This window comes from Primulina tabacum, chromosome 2, assembly GCF_025594145.1.
Source record: "Primulina tabacum isolate GXHZ01 chromosome 2, ASM2559414v2, whole genome shotgun sequence".
Taxonomy (NCBI): Eukaryota; Viridiplantae; Streptophyta; class Magnoliopsida; order Lamiales; family Gesneriaceae; genus Primulina; species Primulina tabacum.
Window position 1 is genome coordinate 195,480 of NC_134551.1, and position 24,287 is coordinate 219,766.

The window sequence follows — 24,287 nt, forward strand, 5'->3', positions numbered from 1 at the left end:
AAAACATTGAAGGGAGATTATGTCTTACCTTCTATCCCGGAGCCTAGTCAAGCCAATAAGAGACCGAGATTGCCTCCCTGGACATCTCGACAGCCAGGGTCCAGTACCCGAGGAGGAGGTACAAGAAGTAATCCGAGGAGTGAGCCCGGGAGAAGGAGAGAACCCGAGCTGGAGAGAAAGAAGAATTCGCCCCATGCCATGTGGTTTATTAAAATGATATAAAGAAGCTCCACTGATGGAGACTCCAATCGGGCGAGGAAGTCAAGGAGTAGGAGGGATTGTATGGAAGTGGAGGGGGTGATGAGAGATGAGGCGGTTATCAGTTTCGGCCCGGAAGATTTAAAGGGGGTTAATCTACCCCATAATGACTCCCTGGTTATCCAAGCCCGGGTAGCCAATTATGTTATTTTGAGAGTCTTCGTAGACTCGGGCAGCTCTGTTAATTTTATCTTTAAAGATGCCTTTGTACGGATGGATTTGCAGGGTTATCATTTGGAAGCTGTAGAGACTGTCCTTTATGATTTTGCTGGCCATGTGGTTTACCTTGAAGGGGAGATTGTGGGAGCCCGGGTACGAGAAGTCCGGGGAGATCAACCTTCTTCCCGGAAATGCTATGTGGAAGCAGTTCGGGCTGATCAGAACAAAACCAGGAGGGAAGGGAAGAAAGCGAGAGTTGATGAAGTGGGAGGAAGAGTAGTGGAGAAGGGAAAAGTACATTTTGTGGCAGAGGATGAGCAGGAGATGATAGAAGTCGGACCAGGGTAGCAAATCCGGGTGGCTCGGGACCTCAGTGCATCCACCCGGGTTAGTTTGATCAATTGTTTAAAAGCTAATATTCATATGTTTGCCTGATCCCAACAGGAGTTGACAGGGATCTCGCCCCTGATATCGGAGCATCAATTGAATATTCTCCTGGGATCACACCCGGTTAAACAGAAGAAGATGCACTTCGGTCTGGAAAAAGACAAAGTTATTGATGAACATGTGAAAGATCTGCTGAAGGCCGGTCACATTTAAGAAATTCAATTTCCTTACATGGCTTTTGAAGGTGGTGCTGGTACCTAAGTCCACCGGGAAGTGGAGAATGTGCGTAGATTTCCGCAACCTCAACAAAGCTTGCCCCAAAGACCATTACCCCCTGCCCAGGATTGAACAACTGGTGGATTCCACCTCGGGCTTTGAACTGCTGAGTTTCATGGATGCTTACCAGGGATATCATCAGATTCCCTTGGCCAAGAGTGATCCAAGATAAAGCCAGCTTCATCATCTCGGGAGGTACATTTTGCTATGTTGTAATGTCTTTCGGGTTAAAGAATGCAGGGGCTACTTACAAGCGTCTCATGAACAGAGTCTTTGAGAAGCAACTAGGCCGGAATGTGGAGGTATACGTAAATGATATCCTGGGCAAGTCTAAAGAGGTTGTAAATTTCATTGTTGATCTGGAGGAAACCTTTTCCACCCTAATTCATTACGGGATAAAGCTCAACCCTGCCAAATGCAATTTTGGTGTAAAGAGTGGCAAGTTTTTGAGTTTCATAGTGACCGACCGGGGGATTGAGGTAAATCAGGAAAAAGTCAAGTTCGTGTTGTGCATGCCATCTCCCCGATCTGTCAAAAAACTACAGAAGCTGACCGGGAGGATTGCTTCCCTGTCTCATTTTATATCCCGGTCAGCACACAGGAGTTATCCTTTCTTTCAGATCCTAAGGAAGGCCCAACAATTCGGGTGGGATGAGAAATGTGAACAAGCCTTCCAGGACTTGAATATTCATCTTGCAGAGCTCCCTGTATTGGTGAAGCCGGAGTCCGGGGAAAAGCTATTCGTTTATCTGTCTACTACGGAGTATGCTGTCAACTCGGTTCTAATAAAAAAAGAAGGCTCTAATCAAAAGCATGTCTACTATGTCAGCCATGCTCAAAGAGGCCCCGAGCTCCGTTACAATGAAATAGAGAAGATTGTTTTGGCCTTGATCATGATCGCCCGGAACCTACTACCTTACTTTCTATCACATCAAATCATTGTTCTTACCAATAGTCCTCTTGGCAGGATCATGACTCACTCAGAAGTATCCGGGCGGATGATCAAGTGGACAGTAGAGTTGGGAGAATATCACATTGAATACAAGCCCCGGGTTTCCATCAAAGCGCAAGCCTTATAAGATTTCTTATTTGAGATGGTTCAACCCGAGAAAGAAGAAGTATGAAGAGTTTTTGTGGATGGGGCGTCTTGTCCTTATAGGGTGTGGAGTAGGAGTTGTAATATTATCTCCCCCGGGAGAAAAGACTAAATTGGCACTAAGGATTGATTCCCGGGTAACCAATAATGAGGCCGAGTATGAAGTTGTCATCTCCAGTATCCGAGCTGCCCGGGAGGTTGGAGATTCTTGGATTATTCTGTACTCTGATTCACAGCTAATTACTCAACAGATAAAGGGCGTTTATGAAGCTAAGGATGACAGGATGCTCAAATATCTACAGCTCATTCAAGCCCAAGCAGAAACCTTTGTGGATTGGAGTATTGAACAAATACCCCGGGAGGAGAATGGAGAGGTTGATGCTCTGACAAAAATGGCTGCTTCTTTGACAGAGGTCAGTACTCGAGAAGTTTTGCATGTTTCCCGGTTAGTCCTATCGGCCGAGGAAGAAATAGTACCAGTACCCGAGGACTCCTGCATGACACCATTGATCAAATTCATTAAAAGTAAAGAACTGCCCGAGGACAAAGCCCAAGCTCAAAAGATCAAGAGACAAGCTCCCAGGTTTGTTCTCTTAAATAATGTTTTGTACAGGAGATCATTCCAGGGACCATTATTAAAATGCTTATCTGAGGGAGAAGTTTATTACGTCCTCCGAGAGATTCATGAAGGGTGATGCGCTGAGCACCTCGGAGGGATATCTCTAGCCCGGAAGACAATGCTTCCTGGGTTCTGGTGGCCAACTCTTAGCCAAGATTCTACCCGAATGGTCCAGGCTTGTGAAGGGTGTCAACACCACTCAAATTTTCAACATAACCCGGCCACTCTTATGAAGCATGTTTGGGCATCTTGCCTCTTTGATCAGTGAGACATGGATATCGTGGGCCCCTTCCCAATTGCTCGGGCTCAGAAAAATTCTTGCTGGTGGCTGTAGATTATTTCTCTAAGTGGGTGGAAGTTGAGCCCTTGGCCAAGATCACCGAGCAGGAAGTTTTGAAATTTCTATGGAAGAACATAGTATGCCGGTTTGGAGTACCCAGAAAACTGATCTCAGATAATGGAAGACAGTTTCAGGGCAAAGAGATTACATCATGGTGCCGGAAAATGAAGATCACTCAGTCTTTCACCTCTGTTGCCTATCATCAAGCTAATGGCCAAACAGAAGTTGTGAATAGAGTCATTGTACAAGCATTAAAAACTAGGCTGCAAGGTAAAGGAAAGGACTGGGTGGAAGAATTACCCAGTATTCTCTGGGCATATAGAACCACTCCCCCGGCACCTACTCAAGAAACTCCTTTCAACTTGGTATATGGTTTTGAAGCTATCCTTCCAATTGAGATTGGGCAAACGTCTCACCGGGTAGAATCTTACCCGGACGACAATTATCAAAGCCGGGCCATGGAGTTGGATTTAGTGGAGGAAAAAAGAGACCGAGCATTCATTCGAATGGAAGCATATCGGAGCCGGGTTATGAAATCATATAACAAGAAGGTCGGATCCGAAACTTCCAAGTAGGGGATCTAGTCATGAAGAAAGTCAACCCTGCCGGGGATGTTGGGAAGCTGGAAGCACAGTTGGGAAGGACCCTATAAGATTACCCGGAGGGTCAGTACGGGATCTTTTTATCTAGAAGATGTCCAGGGCCGTCCTCTCAAAAGGCCTTATAATGTATTTAATTTGAAAAAATATTATGTATGACAGATGTAATTATTTGAGGGAAGAAATAAATGAAAGATCTATTTTCTCAAAGAAGAGTGTTATGTATGTTTCTTTTATCTTATCCCGGGAGGTACTAGGCCCCGGTTATTTAAAAAAAAGCCCAAGAAACTACACCCTGGCTCGGAGAACCACACCTCGACCATTCCCAAGTCCCGGGACATGCTCCTCGGCTTAAGGCTCCGCACTTTGGTTCTTAAAAATCCCAGGGCACTACACCCTAGCTCGGGGAACCACACCTCGACCATTCCCAAGTCCCGGGACATGCTCCCTGGCCCAAGGCTCTTAAAAAGCCCAGGACATTACACCCTGGCTCGGGGAACCACACCTCGACCATTTCCAAGTCCCGGGACATGCTACCCGGCCCAAGGCTCCGCACTTTGTTCTTAAAAAGCCCAGAGCACTACACCCTGGCTCGGAGAACCACACCTCGACCATTCCAAAGTCCTGGGACATGCTCCCCGACCCAACGCTCCGTACCTTGGTTCTTAAAAAGCCCAGGGCACTACACCCTGGCTCGGGGAACCGCACCTCGACCATTCCCAAGTCCCGGGACATGCTCCTCGGCCCAAGGCTCCGCACCTTGGTTCTTAAAAAGCCCAGGGCACTACACCCCGGCTCAGGGAACCACACCTCGACCATTTCCAAGTCCCAGGACATGCTCCCAGGCCCAAGGCTCCGCATCTTGGTTCTTAAAAAGCCCAGGGCACTACACCCTGGCTCGGAGAACCACACCTCGACCATTCCCAAGTCCCAGGACATGCTCCCCGGCCCAAGGCTCTGCACCTTGGTTCTTATTCGAAATCATATTTCATTATTTTGATTATTTATTAAAAATTTCGGTCAGTTCTCAACACTTAGAAAATTTTCTAATACACAGTTAAAATACCCGGGTTTCTTGAAGGCTTATCATGACATTATAAAGAAACAATGGAAGGGAAGAAAGATTTTCATTAATAAAAGCCCGGAGGCAGGAATTACAGGAAATAAACAAAGAAAAAACAATCCTAATCTATATCTATATGGTCTGACCCTGGCTGTTCTTCCGGAGCCTCCTTCTCTTCTTCCCCATCCTTGGGAAGGGATGCTATAGCACGTTCGAAGTCAGGGAAGTTTCCCCTATCCTCAGTTAAAAGCCGGGCTCTTCAAATTATTCCCGGCACTTTTCAAAACCGGTCTAGAAAAAGGGATAGGCCCGGTCTTCAACGGCTTTCTTGAAATCGGGAGATTGAAGGAAGGAGACCTGCCATTTATCTTTGTTGTACTCAGCCAGGGCCAGGGCACTCTCGGCTTTCTCGGCCCGAAGTATTTGTACCTCTACCTGTTCAGAAAGGGAATGGTTCCTCGATTCCGAGACAGACAGAGTACCTCGCAGATTTTCTTCTCGAACAAGGCCTTCATTTATGTCATCTCGGGCCTTGTCCAGGTCCGAGCGCAAGCTGGCCACTTCTTCCTCATAAGCGGCTCGAGCCCGGGACAACTCCTCTTGAAGCTTGGCCTGAGTATCTTGGAATTTCCGGGCTCGGTTACCAGAAATGGTGGCAGCCGCAGCAACCTCCTCGAAGGCCGAGATCAGCAGTTGGGCAGCCTGTTCAAAAGCAAAGTTAGTGAACATAAATAATAAACAGAGCAAGAGAGATTAACGGAAAGACTTACCGCCAAAAGCTTGTTCGAGCCTTCGAAAAGTTTGGCAGAGGGCCGAGAGTTCTTCAAACAAGTCTCCTCATCAGAAGTCAGGAGATGTTTAAAGATCTTGAGCCCCCTAGCCGAGGATCCCTCCTCAAAGATGTTGACTCGGGGAGGTGAATCCTATTCTGCTTCTGGGCCCGGATCTCCACGCTAACTATAATCTCTCATCCTCTTCCTGATCCTGGTCCTGTCCCACCTGTTGTCATGCACACATACAAACAAGACAACAGCCAGATAACTCCGGTGAGAATTACATTCCCAGTATAAATCATGTATACATGCATTTCATATAAACAGATATAACAGCATGAAACAGATATTCATAACATGTACCAAAATCAGAAACATGAATCAATACAAACTCTGAATCACACTCCGTGACTTGTAGACTTTGACTCGACTCATCCTAATCTAGGGATCCCGTTCGGAATAAGAAAATACACCCACCTACACTCCCGATCGGGGTGGTGGTACGTTCTTATTCGCGGACTTTGGCTCTTTCCATATCGAACATCAGTAATAGAAGAAACTCCAAATCTATCCACTTCGATATAACCAAACGTCCGGCATCTTGGCGAATCAGCCACTAACTAGGCATATCAGCCTTGGCATATCCTGCCAAACCTCTGTGACAATGTGCAATGGGCCCAGTGACGATTCCATCACTATTAGGCACCCTTGTCACGAGATCAATCGTCTACGACTAGGCATATCCGCCTATGACTCAATACATAAATCAATAGATCAAATATATCAATTTCATTCAACTGCAAATATCAATGCAATAAGGTAAAGTATGTGATTTTGGGAAACTCAAGTCAAGTCAACTCGAGTTGTGCAATCCCGCATCCACATCAATTTATACATTTCTCTTCTCGGTCTGACGAAGTCGAAGTGTCGAAGTCAAATCTGTCCATATCCAATGTCCTGTTGTAGCTGTCGACGAGAGGAGTACAGTGCTCTGTCCGGATTCAAATTCTAATAGTCGGATCGTATCAAATCGAATTTCTAAGCCTTGAGAAGACTTGAAGCTTTTCCTTGAGATTTCCTCGGTTTTCAACTGAAGGAACGAAGGAAAATGAATCTTATATATATATCCCAACGCATATCATGAACAAGTGGCTCATTTCCATGCTGCATGCCACGCGCATATGCGCGCCCAAGCCCCGCGCATATGCGCCGGGAGTTCTATCCGAAAAATTAGCTACTGGACTGCTCGCGCATATGCGCGCACACAAGCGGCGCATATGCGCGAGACCTTCTGGTCACGCACAATTCTTACCACACAACTCGCACATATGCACGCCCAATCTTCGCGCATATGCGCGAGGTGCTCTGCCCATCTCGCGCATATGCGCGCATATGTGTCGCGCATATGCGCGAGGTATATTGTCCTCTCACATTTGTCGTGTTTTCCTCCGTCTTTTCCGGTCTGATCCTTCCCTTCTATAATCACATCAATTATCACCAATCATTTAATATTAATGTAATTAAAATCTCGGGCCTTACATTTCTCCCCCCAAGATATGATTTCGTCCCTGAAATCACAGGCAATCAATTCTGAAATCACCGGTAGATACAAGAAGGAGATATACAGATGTTAAGAAGAAAACTCACCTCAATGACACAATTCTGAAATATTTATCTCATCTCGGATTCTGTCTTCCAAATAGCTTCTTCGATATTCCAACCACTCCATTGAACTTTAACTTTCAACAGCAGAATAGTCTTCATTCTGAATTATCTTTCTTTTATTGATTCTGATTTCAATCTGGAATAATACTTCAAGAAATATAATATCATAATATAACTCGAAGTAACTCTGATAAAATCAATCTCACAATTCTGGTTATACAACATCCGTATATACCAATCAACAGCTCATAACCAATCAACATCAACAGCTGTTATCAATCTGTTTAATTCCAGTTAATTCAATATTCAGCCTTCTGCCTTAAATATCAACGATCATCTTGTGACGTTGGCATATTTAATCTGTCTATTCTGAGCTGTCTTCATTTCTTCTAAATCAACTTCACTTTTCAATCACATCTCTAATCATATCAGATTCAATCTCAGGAGCCTCAGAGATATCATCTCGATAAAGAGGGAATCTGCACTTCTTACCGTACAACGTCTCAAATGGTACCATCTTTATACTCGTTTGATAGTTGTGGTTGTACGAAAACTCACCATATGGCAATGAATCCTGCCAACTAGTGCTAAAATCAAGCACTACAACTCTAAGCATTTTCTCCAAAATCCGGATAATCTACTCTGACTGTCCGTCAGTCGGTGAATGATATGCAGTATTCAGATATAATCTTGTACCCAACTCTTGTTGTATACTCTGCCAAACGTGCAAAGTCAACCAAAATCATGGTCTGGTATAACCAACTCTCGACATTCTGTGTAATTTAATCATTTTTCTGACAGAATCTCAGTAATATAATCATATCTGTACGTCTTCATGTACGAGCTAGCACTCGCAGATTGGGTCAGTCTGTCACTCCTAACTCAATCAATGCTCAATTCCGAGAGGAATGCGGTAGCTTCATCACGATATCCCTGGAAATGTAATCACATTTCCATTCAGGAATCGATAAGCTATATAACCAATTTTCTGGTTTCATTCTTTCAGTCTTCATCTGTCGGCAATTCAGACATTTCAATACAAATTCTGCCACGACTGGTTTCATATGTTTCCCTAAAATCTGTCTTTTCAATTATCATACATTTTTCTATCATCAGAATAATTGTTGAATCAAAATTGTATATTTCTGATAATACTTGTCATTTCACATCCGAAAAAAATCTGACACAACAATTCAGTTATTCATATGCAGTACAGTGTCACATACCTGATATCTGATTGATACTCTGCTCTGATTATCGATATCAAGTTCTGCCCATTCTGATCAACTTTCTAAACTGTTTTAACTCTCAAAATCAGTTCTGGTTTGGCTTGAACGGTATCGAATCTCAACTGTATACGATCTGTATCAAATACTGCTTCAGAAAATAACAATTCTTAATAAGATTTAAACAACAGTCAGATATAATAGCCTGCTAAACTCATGTAACTATAATTTTCTGACACTAATATCAATCTCAGCCAACTGATCGCGGTCTCAACTGTGCTAGAATCAATCGGTATACTATCTTCGAATATTAACTACCCTGAATACAATCTGTCTCAGTCAAGATTCACAATTCAACAGTTTCTGTGTACCACGTTCCAGTTCTCAGACTATTCAATACAGTACTCAGATATTTAACAAAATCAATCATATTCTTCAAATATACCAGAATATCATAGATCAAAAAATCAGAAAATCATCAAAATATTCTGAACACAGAGTTTATCAACTCATAAACATAATTGAAGCATCCCAAAGAGAAACATTCACTCCGATGTAACTCTCAGGCCGTAAATCCTTTAACTGATCTTTCAATTCAATCAGTATCATTCGGTACGGTGTTCTAGAAATAATAACAGTACCTAATATCGAGTCAAGGCTGAAATCAATCTTCCTGATTAACGGTAAACCCGGAAGCTCATCTAGGACGACTTTAGCAACGCTCGTGTCACTGGAAAATCAGTCAATGATACGCTCCATCTTAGTAAATCAACTGAATATATAAGGAATCACTCTGTTCCTTTCGATAATCATCGAATCATGACATCACATATATCAAAGGTATTCTAAATCCAGAATCCTTACCGTACCATGTTCATTCTTTGGCCATTTCAGTTCCGAATCTTACCATTTCCTGGAAATATTCTTCGATAGCTCTGCCACTATATCATCAAGTGCATCATGGGTTTGCTCTTCGGTTACTACAACCACTCTGGCTTCCTGCTGACCCTGGTTGGGACTGAGTAGAGGGTGGTTGGAAAGAGCGAACAACAGAAGATGATCTATCGATCTGAGTCACTAATCCAGATGACTCTGCTCCCTGGAATCTTCGGGAACCTCTCTGTAAACAAACTCTAGCAAAGTGTCCTTGTTGTTTGCAAATGTTGCAACTACCATACACTCTTTGGCATTGCTCTGTGAGATGTCTTCCTCCACAGGTTCTACAATAGACCCCGGTATAACTCGGGCTAGAACTACTGGAGCTAGATGAACCGCTCCCTAACTTCTTGAACTGCTTCTTTCGAGCTTTCAACTGTACTTTCTTCCCAATACTACTACTACCAACCTCCAATTTCAAAGGGGATTGCAGGAATTGGACTGGAGATTGTTGCTGTTTCTGAGATTGGATCACATACAGCCTTTCTTGTTGTCGAATCAAACTTGCCTCGGCTCTCTTTACTCTATTCAAGGCGACAGAAAAAATATAGGGTCGCTCCACATTTACCAATGCAAGTATTCCAGGATTCAATCCATTAATAAACCGGTCAGTTACAACTTCATCATTTCCAGCCACGTGAGGTGCAAAACGTAGTAAAGTAGAAAATTTAGCAACATATTCTTCAATGTTTAGCTGACCCTGTTTCAAATTTTCAAACTCTGCCCTCTTGTCCTCTCGGTACGAACCTGGGAAAAACCTTTTATAGAATTCAACTTTAAAGAATTTCCACGTAATCATTGTACCATGCTGTTCTAGGGCTTCTTTGGTTGCGATCCACCAACTCTTTGCGACTTCCCGTAACTGGTGCCCAATCAGTTTAACTCTCCGTTCATCTGGGTAATCGAGTGAATCAAATAGCATCTCGATATCATCGAACCAACTCTCACAATCACTTGTCGTCTCCATACCCCTCATAATCGGCGGTTGAAATGACTGAAACCTCATCAACTGTGTTTCCATCAAAGTTTCGGACACATCCATCTGATTAGTCACCCTACTACTTCGTTCTGCAATTCTTCGAGGAGGGATATCTGATGATCACAAGAGTTAGCAATCACATGAGACAAATCCGTCTCAGTCCCTTTCTGATCAGCTTACCTCTGATCAAGAATTGATTCTGATTCATTCTCAAATAGTACACATTACCAAATCAACTCCGATATTCAGGTAACATGTATCTTCAAAAACAATAAACACATATTGCAATATTATCATATACAATGTAATTCAACATTATAATAAATCACATGCTAAAAATCACATGCAAGGAAAGAAAACTCATTCCACCCCGCTCACTACATTCTATCTCAGTCTCAAGAACCTACAGTTCTAGACCTATTGCTCTGATACCACCTGCTGTGGAGACCCGGACGCTAATTCATGTCTTAATCATTATTAATGTCAAATATAACAATTAAAAAAAATGGGACTAAAATTTTTTTATTTAAATTATAAATACGGAAACGTAATGTATTCTGTCTAATATATATGACAATATAAAGTACAAATCATGTACTACATGTCTCTATCTCAATTAGGTTCAACGACTATACATCCAGTGCTGAATCCTATTCTGCTTCTGGGCCCGGATCTCCACGCTAACTATAATCTCTCATCCTCTTCCTGATCCTGATCATGTCCCACCTGTTGTCATGCACACATACAAACAAGATAACAGCCGGATAACTCCGGTGAAAATTACATTCCCAGTATAAATCATGTATACATGCATTTCATAAAAACAGATATAACAGCATGAAACAGATATTCATAACATATATCAAAATCAGAAACATGAATCAATACAAACTCTGAATCACACTCCGTGACTCGTAGACTCTGACTCGACTCATCCTAATCTAGGGATCCCGTTCGGAATAAGAACATACACCCACCTACACTCCCGATCGGGGTGGTGGTACGTTCTTATTCGCGGACTTTGGCTCTTTCCATATCGAACATCAGTAATAGAAGAAACTCCAAATCTATCCACTTCGATATAACCAAACGTCCGGCATCTTGGCGAATCAGCCACTAACTAGGCATATCAGCCTTGGCATATCCTGCCAAACCTCTGTGACAATGTGCAATGGGCCCAGTGACGATTCCATCACTATTAGGCACCCTTGTCACGAGATCAATCGTCTACGACTAGGCATATCCGCCTATGACTCAATACATAAATCAATAGATCAAATATATCAATTTCATTCAACTGCAAATATCAATGCAATAAGGTAAAGTATGTGATTTTGGGAAACTCAAGTCAAGTCAACTTGAGTTGTGCAATCCCGCATCCACATCAATTTATACATTTCTCTTCTCGGTCTGACGAAGTCGAAGTGTCGAAGTCAAATCTGTCCATATCCAATGTCCTGTTGTAGCTGTCGACGAGAGGAGTACAGTGCTCTGTCCGGATTCAAATTCTAATAGTCGGATCGTATCAAATCGAATTTCTAAGCCTTGAGAAGACTTGAAGCTTTTCCTTGAGATTTCCTCGGTTTTCAACTGAAGGAACGAAGGAAAATGAATCTTATATATATATCCCAACGCATATCATGAACAAGTGGCTCATTTCCATGCTGCATGCCACGCGCATATGCGCGCCCAAGCCCCGCGCATATGCGCCGGGAGTTCTATCCGAAAAATTAGCTACTGGACTGCTCGCGCATATGCGCGCACACAAGCGGCGCATATGCGCGAGACCTTCTGGTCACGCACAATTCTTACCACACAACTCGCACATATGCACGCCCAATCTTCGCGCATATGCGCGAGGTGCTCTGCCCATCTCGCGCATATGCGCGCATATGTGTCGCGCATATGCGCGAGGTATATTGTCCTCTCACATTTGTCGTGTTTTCCTCCGTCTTTTCCGGTCTGATCCTTCCCTTCTATAATCACATCAATTATCACCAATCATTTCATATTAATGTAATTAAAATCTCGGGCCTTACATTTCTCCCCCCAAGATATGATTTCGTCCCTGAAATCACAGGCAATCAATTCTGAAATCACCGGTAGATACAAGAAGGAGATATACAGATGTTAAGAAGAAAACTCACCTCAATGACACAATTCTGAAATATTTATCTCATCTCGGATTCTGTCTTCCAAATAGCTTCTTCGATATTCCAACCACTCCATTGAACTTTAACTTTCAACAGCAGAATAGTCTTCATTCTGAATTATCTTTCTTTTATTGATTCTGATTTCAATCTGGAATAATACTTCAAGAAATATAATATCATAATATAACTCGAAGTAACTCTGATAAAATCAATCTCACAATTCTGGTTATACAACATCCGTATATACCAATCAACAGCTCATAACCAATCAACATCAACAGCTGTTATCAATCTGTTTAATTCCAGTTAATTCAATATTCAGCCTTCTGCCTTAAATATCAACGATCATCTTGTGACGTTGGCATATTTAATCTGTCTATTCTGAGCTGTCTTCATTTCTTCTAAATCAACTTCACTTTTCAGTCACATCTCTAATCATATCAGATTCAATCTCAGGAGCCTCAGAGATATCATCTCGATAAAGAGGGAATCTGCACTTCTTACCGTACAACGTCTCAAATGGTACCATCTTTATACTCGTTTGATAGTTGTGGTTGTACGAAAACTCACCATATGGCAATGAATCCTGCCAACTAGTGCTAAAATCAAGCACTACAACTCTAAGCATTTTCTCCAAAATCCGGATAATCTACTCTGACTGTCCGTCAGTCGGTGAATGATATGCAGTATTCAGATATAATCTTGTACCCAACTCTTGTTGTATACTCTGCCAAACGTGCAAAGTCAACCAAAATCATGGTCTGGTATAACCAACTCTCGACATTCTGTGTAATTTAATCATTTTTCTGACAGAATCTCAGTAATATAATCATATCTGTACGTCTTCATGTACGAGCTAGCACTCGCAGATTGGGTCAGTCTGTCACTCCTAACTCAATCAATGCTCAATTCCGAGAGGAATGCGGTAGCTTCATCACGATATCCCTGGAAATGTAATCACATTTCCATTCAGGAATCGATAAGCTATATAACCAATTTCCTGGTTTCATTCTTTCAGTCTTCATCTGTCGGCAATTCAGACATTTCAATACAAATTCTGCCACAACTGGTTTCATATGTTTCCCTAAAATCTGTCTTTTCAATTATCATACATTTTTCTATCATCAGAATAATTGTTGAATCAAAATTGTATATTTCTGATAATACTTGTCATTTCACATCCGAAAAAAATCTGACACAACAATTCAGTTATTCATATGCAGTACAGTGTCACATACCTGATATCTGATTGATACTCTGCTCTGATTATCGATATCAAGTTCTGCCCATTCTGATCAACTTTCTAAACTGTTTTAACTCTCAAAATCAGTTCTGGTTTGGCTTGAACGGTATCGAATCTCAACTGTATACGATCTGTATCAAATACTGCTTCAGAAAATAACAATTCTTAATAAGATTTAAACAACAGTCAGATATAATAGCCTGCTAAACTCATGTAACTATAATTTTCTGACACTAATATCAATCTCAGCCAACTGATCGCGGTCTCAACTGTGCTAGAATCAATCGGTATACTATCTTCGAATATTAACTACCCTGAATACAATCTGTCTCAGTCAAGATTCACAATTCAACAGTTTCTGTGTACCACGTTCCAGTTCTCAGACTATTCAATACAGTACTAAGATATTTAACAAAATCAATCATATTCTTCAAATATACCAGAATATCATAGATCAAAAAATCAGAAAATCATCAAAATATTCTGAACACAGAGTTTATCAACTCATAAACATAATTGAAGCATCCCAAAGAGAAACATTCACTCCGATGTAACTCTCAGGCCGTAAATCCTTTAACTGATCTTTCAATTCAATCAGTATCATTCGGTACGGTGTTCTAGAAATAATAACAGTACCTAATATCGAGTCAAGGCTGAAATCAATCTTCCTGATTAACGGTAAACCCGGAAGCTCATCTAGGACGACTTTAGCAACGCTCGTGTCACTGGAAAATCAGTCAATGATACGCTCCATCTTAGTAAATCAACTGAATATATAAGGAATCACTCTGTTCCTTTCGATAATCATCGAATCATGACATCACATATATCAAAGGTATTCTAAATCCAGAATCCTTACCGTACCATGTTCATTCTTTGGCCATTTCAGTTCCGAATCTTACCATTTCCTGGAAATATTCTTCGATAGCTCTGCCACTACATCATCAAGTGCATCATGGGTTTGCTCTTCGGTTACTACAACCACTCTGGCTTCCTGCTGACCCTGGTTGGGACTGAGTAGAGGGTGGTTGGAAAGAGCGAACAACAGAAGATGATCTATCGATCTGAGTCACTAATCCAGATGACTCTGCTCCCTGGAATCTTCGGGAACCTCTCTGTAAACAAACTCTAGCAAAGTGTCCTTGTTGTTTGCAAATGTTGCAACTACCATACACTCTTTGGCATTGCTCTGTGAGATGTCTTCCTCCACAGGTTCTACAATAGACCCCGGTATAACTCGGGCTAGAACTACTGGAGCTAGATGAACCGCTCCCTAACTTCTTGAACTGCTTCTTTCGAGCTTTCAACTGTACTTTCTTCCCAATACTACTACTACCAACCTCCAATTTCAAAGGGGATTGCAGGAATTGGACTGGAGATTGTTGCTGTTTCTGAGATTGGATCACATACAGCCTTTCTTGTTGTCGAATCAAACTTGCCTCGGCTCTCTTTACTCTATTCAAGGCGACAGAAAAAATATAGGATCGCTCCACATTTACCAATGCAAGTATTCCAGGATTCAATCCATTAATAAACCGGTCAGTTACAACTTCATCATTTCCAGCCACGTGAGGTGCAAAACGTAGTAAAGTAGAAAATTTAGCAACATATTCTTCAATGTTTAGCTGACCCTGTTTCAAATTTTCAAACTCTGCCCTCTTGTCCTCTCGGTACGAACCTGGGAAAAACCTTTTATAGAATTCAACTTTAAAGAATTTCCACGTAATCATTGTACCATGCTGTTCTAGGGCTTCTTTGGTTGCGATCCACCAACTCTTTGCGACTTCCCGTAACTGGTGCCCAATCAGTTTAACTCTCCGTTCATCTGGGTAATCGAGTGAATCAAATAGCATCTCGATATCATCGAACCAACTCTCACAATCACTTGTCGTCTCCATACCCCTCATAATCGGCGGTTGAAATGACTGAAACCTCATCAACTGTGTTTCCATCAAAGTTTCGGACACATCCATCTGATTAGTCACCCTACTACTTCGTTCTGCAATTCTTCGAGGAGGGATATCTGATGATCACAAGAGTTAGCAATCACATGAGACAAATCCGTCTCAGTCCCTTTCTGATCAGCTTACCTCTGATCAAGAATTGATTCTGATTCATTCTCAAATAGTACACATTACCAAATCAACTCCGATATTCAGGTAACATGTATCTTCAAAAACAATAAACACATATTGCAATATTATCATATACAATGTAATTCAACATTATAATAAATCACATGCTAAAAATCACATGCAAGGAAAGAAAACTCATTCCACCCCGCTCACTACATTCTATCTCAGTCTCAAGAACCTACAGTTCTAGACCTATTGCTCTGATACCACCTGCTGTGGAGACCCGGACGCTAATTCATGTCTTAATCATTATTAATGTCAAATATAACAATTAAAAAAAATGGGACTAAAATTTTTTTATTTAAATTATAAATACGGAAACGTAATGTATTCTGTCTAATATATATGACAATATAAAGTACAAATCATGTACTACATGTCTCTATCTCAATTAGGTTCAACGACTATACATCCAGTGCTGAATCCTATTCTGCTTCTGGGCCCGGATCTCCACGCTAACTATAATCTCTCATCCTCTTCCTGATCCTGATCATGTCCCACCTGTTGTCATGCACACATACAAACAAGATAACAGCCGGATAACTCCGGTGAGAATTACATTCCCAGTATAAATCATGTATACATGCATTTCATAAAAACAGATATAACAGCATGAAACAGATATTCATAACATATATCAAAATCAGAAACATGAATCAATACAAACTCTGAATCACACTTCGTGACTCGTAGACTCTGACTCGACTCATCCTAATCTAGGGATCCCGTTCGGAATAAGAACATACACCCACCTACACTCCCGATCGGGGTGGTGGTACGTTCTTATTCGCGGACTTTGGCTCTTTCCATATCGAACATCAGTAATAGAAGAAACTCCAAATCTATCCACTTCGATATAACCAAACGTCCGGCATCTTGGCGAATCAGCCACTAACTAGGCATATCAGCCTTGGCATATCCTGCCAAACCTCTGTGACAATGTGCAATGGGCCCAGTGACGATTCCATCACTATTAGGCACCCTTGTCACGAGATCAATCGTCTACGACTAGGCATATCCGCCTATGACTCAATACATAAATCAATAGATCAAATATATCAATTTCATTCAACTGCAAATATCAATGCAATAAGGTAAAGTATGTGATTTTGGGAAACTCAAGTCAAGTCAACTCGAGTTGTGCAATCCCGCATCCACATCAATTTATACATTTCTCTTCTCGGTCTGACGAAGTCGAAGTGTCGAAGTCAAATCTGTCCATATCCAATGTCCTGTTGTAGCTGTCGACGAGAGGAGTACAGTGCTCTGTCCGGATTCAAATTCTAATAGTCGGATCGTATCAAATCGAATTTCTAAGCCTTGAGAAGACTTGAAGCTTTTCCTTGAGATTTCCTCGGTTTTCAACTGAAGGAACGAAGGAAAATGAATCTTATATATATATCCCAACGCATATCATGAACAAGTGGCTCATTTCCATGCTGCATGCCACGCGCATATGCGCGCCCAAGCCCCGCGCATATGCGCCGGGAGTTCTATCCGAAAAATTAGCTACTAGACTGCTCGCGCATATGCGCGCACACAAGCCGTGCATATGCGCGAGACCTTCTGGTCACGCACAATTCTTACCACACAACTCGCGCATATGCACGCCCAATCTTCGCGCATATGCGCGAGGTGCTCTGCCCATCTCGCGCATATGTGCATATGCGCGAGGTATACTGTCCTCGCACATTTGTCGTGTTTTCCTCCGTCTTTTTCGGTCTGATCCTTCCCTTCTATAATCACATCAATTATCACCAATCATTTCAGATTACTGTAATCAAAATCTCAGGCCTTACAAAAGGTTTCTTAGAGGTGTGGGTAGTTCGACGGCGAGGCGGAGAAGGAGGAGAATCGGAGCGCAGCGCGGTGGACTCATACCCAGATGAGCCTCGTACATTGGCTCCTGAGGTAGAAGTAGTGGAGTTATACATAACGCAAGAGGAGAAAGCTTACAAGTTTTTGAAGCGAGGTTGATGAAGTAGCTGCGAGCGATGGAAGATTATCGGAGTTGACAATTTTGTGCGACGGAGAGTCAAAAAAATTTTGCAAGGGCTTCCCCAATGGTTTTAATTTGAGAGTGATTTTTGAAAAATAGGGGGGCTATTATATATAGGCGGTGAAGAGAGATCATGGCCGTTGATCTAAGTACACGTGGATGATCAAGATGCGCCTCGTAAATTGTACAGGGCATACAAAAGGACGTACACATATATCAAGATGTCAGACTTATTGAATTCTCGGAATAGGGAACGTTTTTTCGGCGGGAATTTAATGCTAAAGCATGCGTCATAATGACACCCCTTGGATTGCCCGAGAATACTAAACGACAAAATATCTAGGAGACATGAGGCCCCGGCGTCTTATTCAAAAACCCGGGCAATATGAGGCATCGGCATATTATCTTAAACCCGGGTGGTATCAGACCCCGGTATCTCATTCCATCCGTGGAATATTTGAAGCCCCGATGCTCTTACACCTTCTTAATTATATTCATTACAAATTACAAGTATGACTGATCGGGACAGCGAGCTGGACTCTAGCCCGACTATTTTAGGGATGGGTGGTGATACCCTCATAAGGATCCGGGTTGTCATTAACCCGGTTTATTACTTGGATAGTCCAGATCAAAGCCACTAGGCCGGGCACTTTCCGCAGGACCCGGGCACTTCGCCTCTTCCCGGGCAATCATCATCACAACTCGGGCTCTCAAGCCAATAACCGGAATCTCAAGCAAACACCCGGATACCCTACTACCTGGGCCACCTCGAGAATTGCACCACACTCGAGTGTGATTGATACAGACCGTCTAACCTGTCAGAACCACTTGGGCTTGGAGTGTCGTAGAAGTCATCAGAAGCTACAAGTATGGGCAGCCGACTTGCCATACTTATTAGGTGGCACGAGAATCGAGGTACCTACCCCATTTTTCTACTATAAATAGAAGGTATTAATGTCATTTATAGAGGCTGAATTCTGAAATCCTTTAACTCTAAAGCACTTACATATTTTCTCTCAAATATTGCTTGTGTTCATCTTCCACCTGCTGACTTTAGCATCGGAGTGGCTACGCCAGATACTCCTCCGACGCCCATTCACGAGTTCCTTTCTTGTTTGCAGGTGTTGTAACAGCCATTATCTTCACTCAAATTCCTAAACACTAAAAATTATTGATCTGATCCATTGGAGCTCCTTACCCAACTCATCCATTTCAGCAAGGTCACATCAGGGGTTTTATGTTTTTTTTAACAGGGTGAAAATGATATTTTCAACTACAAGAAGTGGTTTAAGGCATATTTATAAAAAATTGGTTTAAAAAAATCATAATCATCACAGTGAACACACACCCATTTATTACCTCTCTTCGTTTTATCCTGTTATACTATGTTTCCTGTTTTGACATGCTTTATCAGCAGAAAGCTGAATATGCTTCATGTGTTTTGGAAACTTGAGAGAGATAAAATTGTTCGTGTTTCAATTTATTCGAGGACAAAATGTCAACGATTCACTGAAATGTTGTTATAGGAGTCACTATTTTGACATGAGAACTTGGAGTTTACAGGGGAAGGAGGTGGGGCATATATACACAAAAAATATGATCTCACACCCCTGTCTACAAGCACTGTTTTTATGTTATTTCTATTTAGAGCTCAGTAACTGTGTGACTTAAGTATCAAACTGGATCCCGTTATTGTCAGCATTGTTGAATATCCTACATTTCTATACAAATTTGGTTCAACTTTAATAGTCGGCCTCGTTGAATTTTGGAGACATCAAAGAGATCAAAATGTATGTAGTGTATTAGTTAATAACTGAACTATGCTACTGGCCTATCCTGACCAGGATCAATTTATTCGAGTAACAAATGTTAACAAGTCCTTAGAATGTTGTGATAACAGTCTTATATATTTAGGGGGGGGGAAATGTTTGCATTGAAAAAAAATTAAGTTCATTAATAAGCGAATGAAATTTCGAAATGAAAGTGTATTAATCATGAAAGGCTTTCTGCCATTGTCTCGACTACAAGCATTGGTAGAGCTAGAAGGGGTTGGTTTCTATTGAGAAATGAAGCTCTCAGCTTCTACGAATGAAACCAAAATTTATTATGTGAAAAATGTTTTTGAAAAATTGCAATACAAAGCTCCTAGCTAGTCTATTTATACTATCCAACTTTTGGACTAAAGTTGCTATATGGTAAAGCACGTTTTAACACTCCCCCTCAAGCATAGAATAGATCAAGTATTCCAAGCTTGCACGACAGATATTGATGTTGGCTCTTGCTCAATGCTTTTGTAAACAAGTCTGCTGGTTGTTGATCTGTAGGTATATACGACGTCTCGATTAGCTTGTCTCGAATCTTCTCTCGAACAATATGGCAATCGATTTCTATATGCGTTGTTCTTTCGTGATACAATAGGTTAGCCGCAATATGTAACGCTGCCACGTTGTCACAATATATCTTTACTGGAAGCTTCAATTTCATTCCCATGTCTCTTAAAATTTCAACAATCCAAACCACTTCACAAGTTGTGTTTGCCATTGCCCTGTACTCGGCCTCTGCCGAGGATTTGAAATTGTGGATTGTTTCTTGGTTTTCCAAGATATCAGAGATTCACCCAACTTGATACAACAACCAGTCACTGATGTTCTACTCATAGGACATGTGCCCCAATAAGAATCACAAAATGCTGTCAAGGAGAGTGAACTCTGGGAAGAAAGTAGGATTCCCTGTCCTAATGCACCTTTCAAGTACCTCAAAACTCTTACAGCCGCTTCCATGTGAGATGTTTTAGGGTTATGCATGAATTGACTCAGCAACTGTACTGTAAAACATATGTCTAGACGTGTGACCGTTAGATATATCAACCTCCCAATCAATCTACGGTAAGAACCAGAATCATCGAGCAATGGATCAAGCGAACTCTTCTGTCCAATGCTGTCATCATATTCTTTTGTAGTTAGCTTCAGATTTTGCTCCATATGCGTGTTAAAGACCCTAGCACCAGCAAGCCCTGCTGCCGAGATGAGTTCCAAGGCATATTTTCTTTGATTTAAACAGATTCCATCCTTTGACCGAGAGACTTCAATTCCCAGAAAATACTTTAAGGTTCCCAAGTCTTTTATCTTTATTTTCGAATGTAAATACTCTTTTAGACTCGAGATTGAAGGCTTGTGATTCCCAGTTATAACTATATCTTCAACATAGACCAATAAAATGGTTATGAATTCATGTTCCTGTTTCACAAATAAGGAATGATCATGTGATGATTGTTTAAAACCAGCATGCCTCATATGTTGAGCAAACTTCATGTTCCATTGTCTCGAAGCTTGCTTGAGACCATATAAAGATTTTGTTAGCCGGCACACTATCTCCCCCTCACTTCGAAGGATAGTAGAATCCCCCCTTAGACTTCGAAGACCCTCAGGCAAGGACATGTAAATTTCCTCGTCGAGATCCCCTTGGAAAGCATTTGTAACGTCCATTTGATAAAGAGGCCAATTACAAATGGCAGCAACACTAAGCAAACAACGGACAGTATTAATCTTAGCCACCGGTGAAAATGTGTCATGGTAATCAATCCCATGGTGTTGGGTATAACCCTTTGCAACAAGGAGAGCTTTGAAAAGGTCAACACGTCCATCAGCATGATATTTAACCTTATAAACCCATTTGTTGCCAATAGGAAGCTTACCAGGAGGCAGCGGAACAAGATCCCATGTGTGGTTTGCATCCAATGCCTCTAATTCTTGGGAAGTAATATGTGTAGGAATGGAAGAAGAAGGAAGAGAAAGGTCCTCATCAGGAGACAAGGCTGGCAAAAAAGGAAAAATAAATGGAGGAGCACGAGTGTGAGAAAATGGAAAAATAGACTCATGGAATTTAACATCTCGAGAAACAAAGAATTTTTGAGTGGCAATATCTTGAAGTCGATGGCCCTTTTGAGTAGATGAGTAGCCAAGGAAAACGCATGCAGTTGCTCATAGATCAAATTTGTCCCCACGAGGCAACACCGAGGCATAGCACAAACAACCTAGCACCCGCAAATGAGAATAGGAAGGTGTGCTATGAAATAATGCCTCATAAGGAGAATGATTTGCAAGAAAGGAAGTAGGGATACGGTTAATGAGATACACTGCTGTGAGAACACAATCACCCCAATATTTGTGTGGGAGTGAAGCCTGAAGTTTCAAAGCACGAGCCACTTCCAGAATATGCCTGTGCTTTCGTTCCACAAGGCCATTTTGATGTGGGGTGTAAGGACAAGAGGATTGGTGAATAATGCCTAACGAATTGAGAAGGGTAGTGCATTCATCCTGGAAAAATTCAGTGGCATTGTCAGTTCGAATGAATTTGACAGTGGCAGAGAATTGATTTTGAATAAAAAGCAAAAAAAACTTTTAAAATAGGGAGCACGTCAAGCTTTGAGTGTAGGAGATAGACCCAAGTGGCTCTTGAAAAATCATTAACTATGGTGAGAAAATAACGCTCTCAATTGTACGTTGGTGTGTTATATGGCCCCCATACATCCAAGTGAAGTAACTGGAAGGTATGGCTGGACTCAAATGATCGCTTTGAAGGAAAGGGCAGTCTAGTGTGCCTAGATTGTGGACAAATACCACAATGAGACATATTAAACTCATGAGACAAAAAGGAAAGCATCTTCATTCGAGAAATAGAAATGTGGCCAAGTCTTTGGTGCCAAAGAGTTTCATTATTTTCATGACAAACATGATTGTTTACAGCTGAAAACAAAGAAAGATACAAATGTATAGAATTATTCAAAGAACAAAATGACGCTCTATATCCTTGGAATGAAAGCTTGAGTTGTCTAGATGATATAAGTCCATTCTCCTCTTTACCAGTCCCCATTGTTTTCCCATTTGAGAGGTCCTGAAACACACAAAAATTGGGATAAAAGGTGACACAGCAGTGATGGTGTTTTGTAAATTTGGAAACATATAAAAGATAATGCTTGAAATCAGGAACAAAAAGGACATGGTCGAGGGTGATGGTATTGTTTATGTCAACTGGTCCTACATGAGTGATTTTAGTGGTATGACCATTTGGCAGTTGAATGGATCACATGGCATCAGCATATGGCAAAGAATTACACAACATGGTGTGATGACCAACCATGTGATCGTTGGCCCATGTATCAATTATCCACTTAGAGCCAAAAGAGGAGCTGTTACCTGCCATGTTAGCCGAAGCCACCCCTGAATCATCTGCTGGCTGGTCCTTCTCAAGCATCTTAAGTATGGCTACATATTGAGCTGGAGTGAAGAAATTTCCAGTTCCAGTGCTAGAAGGTGTGTCAACTTGATCAACCATGGCTTGTGGATTCAATGAAATATTTGCTCTCACCATTGGTTTTCCTTTGTCATTCCAATCCTTATTGTTTTTTTGATTTATTCATCTAGTTGGACCTTTATACCGTCTATGGCCAGGAGGACATCCAACCAAATTAAAACAATTCTCTTTATTATGTCCAAGCATATTGCAATATTCACATCGAAAATTACCACGCCTCCTATCTTGTGTAGAGAAAAAACCAGAGGAAGGAACTCCCGATTGAGATGGTATGGGACTTAATATACTTATGTGGGATTCTTCTTGAGAAACAATAGCAAATGATTGAGCTACAGTGGGAAAGGGACTCATCATCAAAACTTGACTACGAATGTGTACATAGCTATCATTTAATCCCATTAGAAACTGGAGCAGTTTGTGTTGTTGGATATATTCCACATATTTCTTTGCCGCTTCACAAGAGCATGTTGGCAAGACAACTAAGGACCCGAATTCATCCCACAACTGCCTAAGCTTTGAATAGTAAACAGAGATAGAGCTGTTACCTTGCACTAATTGTCTGATCTCCCGATGTAATGTAAAAATTCTGGAACCATTCACCTTGTCGAAACGTCCCCGTATATCCTCCCAAACAGTGGCTGCATCAGTAGAGTACACAATGCCCCCAAATATTTCCTTCGATACACTGTTCATTAACCAGGATAATACGATAGCATTGCACCACTCCCACTGTAAAATAGTATTGGCTCCAAGTGCAGGTCGAGAGCAGCTACCATCAATGAAGGCTAATTTGTTTTTGGCGTGTAAGGCAATAACCATTGCTCGGCTCCAGATTCCATAATTGTCAGTGCCGATGAGCTGCTCATTGATCAAATTAAGACCAGGAGTATCAGATGGATTCACGTACAGAGGATCATATGTATCAATTGAATGGGTGTTCGATCCCCATGGTGAAGTAGAAGTAGAAGCCATTACAAAAAAATTGAGAGTTGAATCTCGAAAAAAATAGGAGAAAGAACAATCGATTCACTTCGATTGATTGGTAAAATCAAGAGAATGAAGCTCGAG

General features: G+C 41.5%; 1 protein-coding gene across 1 annotated transcript; it reads left to right on the forward strand.

Moving 5' to 3' along the window:
• Nucleotides 1-2,217: 2,217 nt before the first annotated feature.
• Nucleotides 2,218-3,710, forward strand: LOC142537118 (uncharacterized). Its single transcript, XM_075642688.1, has 3 exons — nucleotides 2,218-2,589; nucleotides 2,708-2,759; nucleotides 3,061-3,710. The coding sequence occupies exons 1-3, from the start codon at nucleotides 2,218-2,220 to the stop codon at nucleotides 3,708-3,710; spliced, it is 1,074 nt and encodes a 357-aa protein (XP_075498803.1).
• Nucleotides 3,711-24,287: the final 20,577 nt, after the last annotated feature.

Bases quoted from the DNA above. Each gene is read 5' to 3' on its own strand.
- LOC142537118 (XM_075642688.1), top strand. From the start codon at position 2,218: ATGGGGCGTCTTGTCCTTATAGGGTGTGGAGTAGGAGTTGTAATATTA. The intron at 2,590-2,707 runs GTCAGTACTCGA...TTAAAAGTAAAG, and splicing joins TGGCTGCTTCTTTGACAGAG to AACTGCCCGAGGACAAAGCC. The intron at 2,760-3,060 runs GTTTGTTCTCTT...CTCTTTGATCAG, and splicing joins ATCAAGAGACAAGCTCCCAG to TGAGACATGGATATCGTGGG.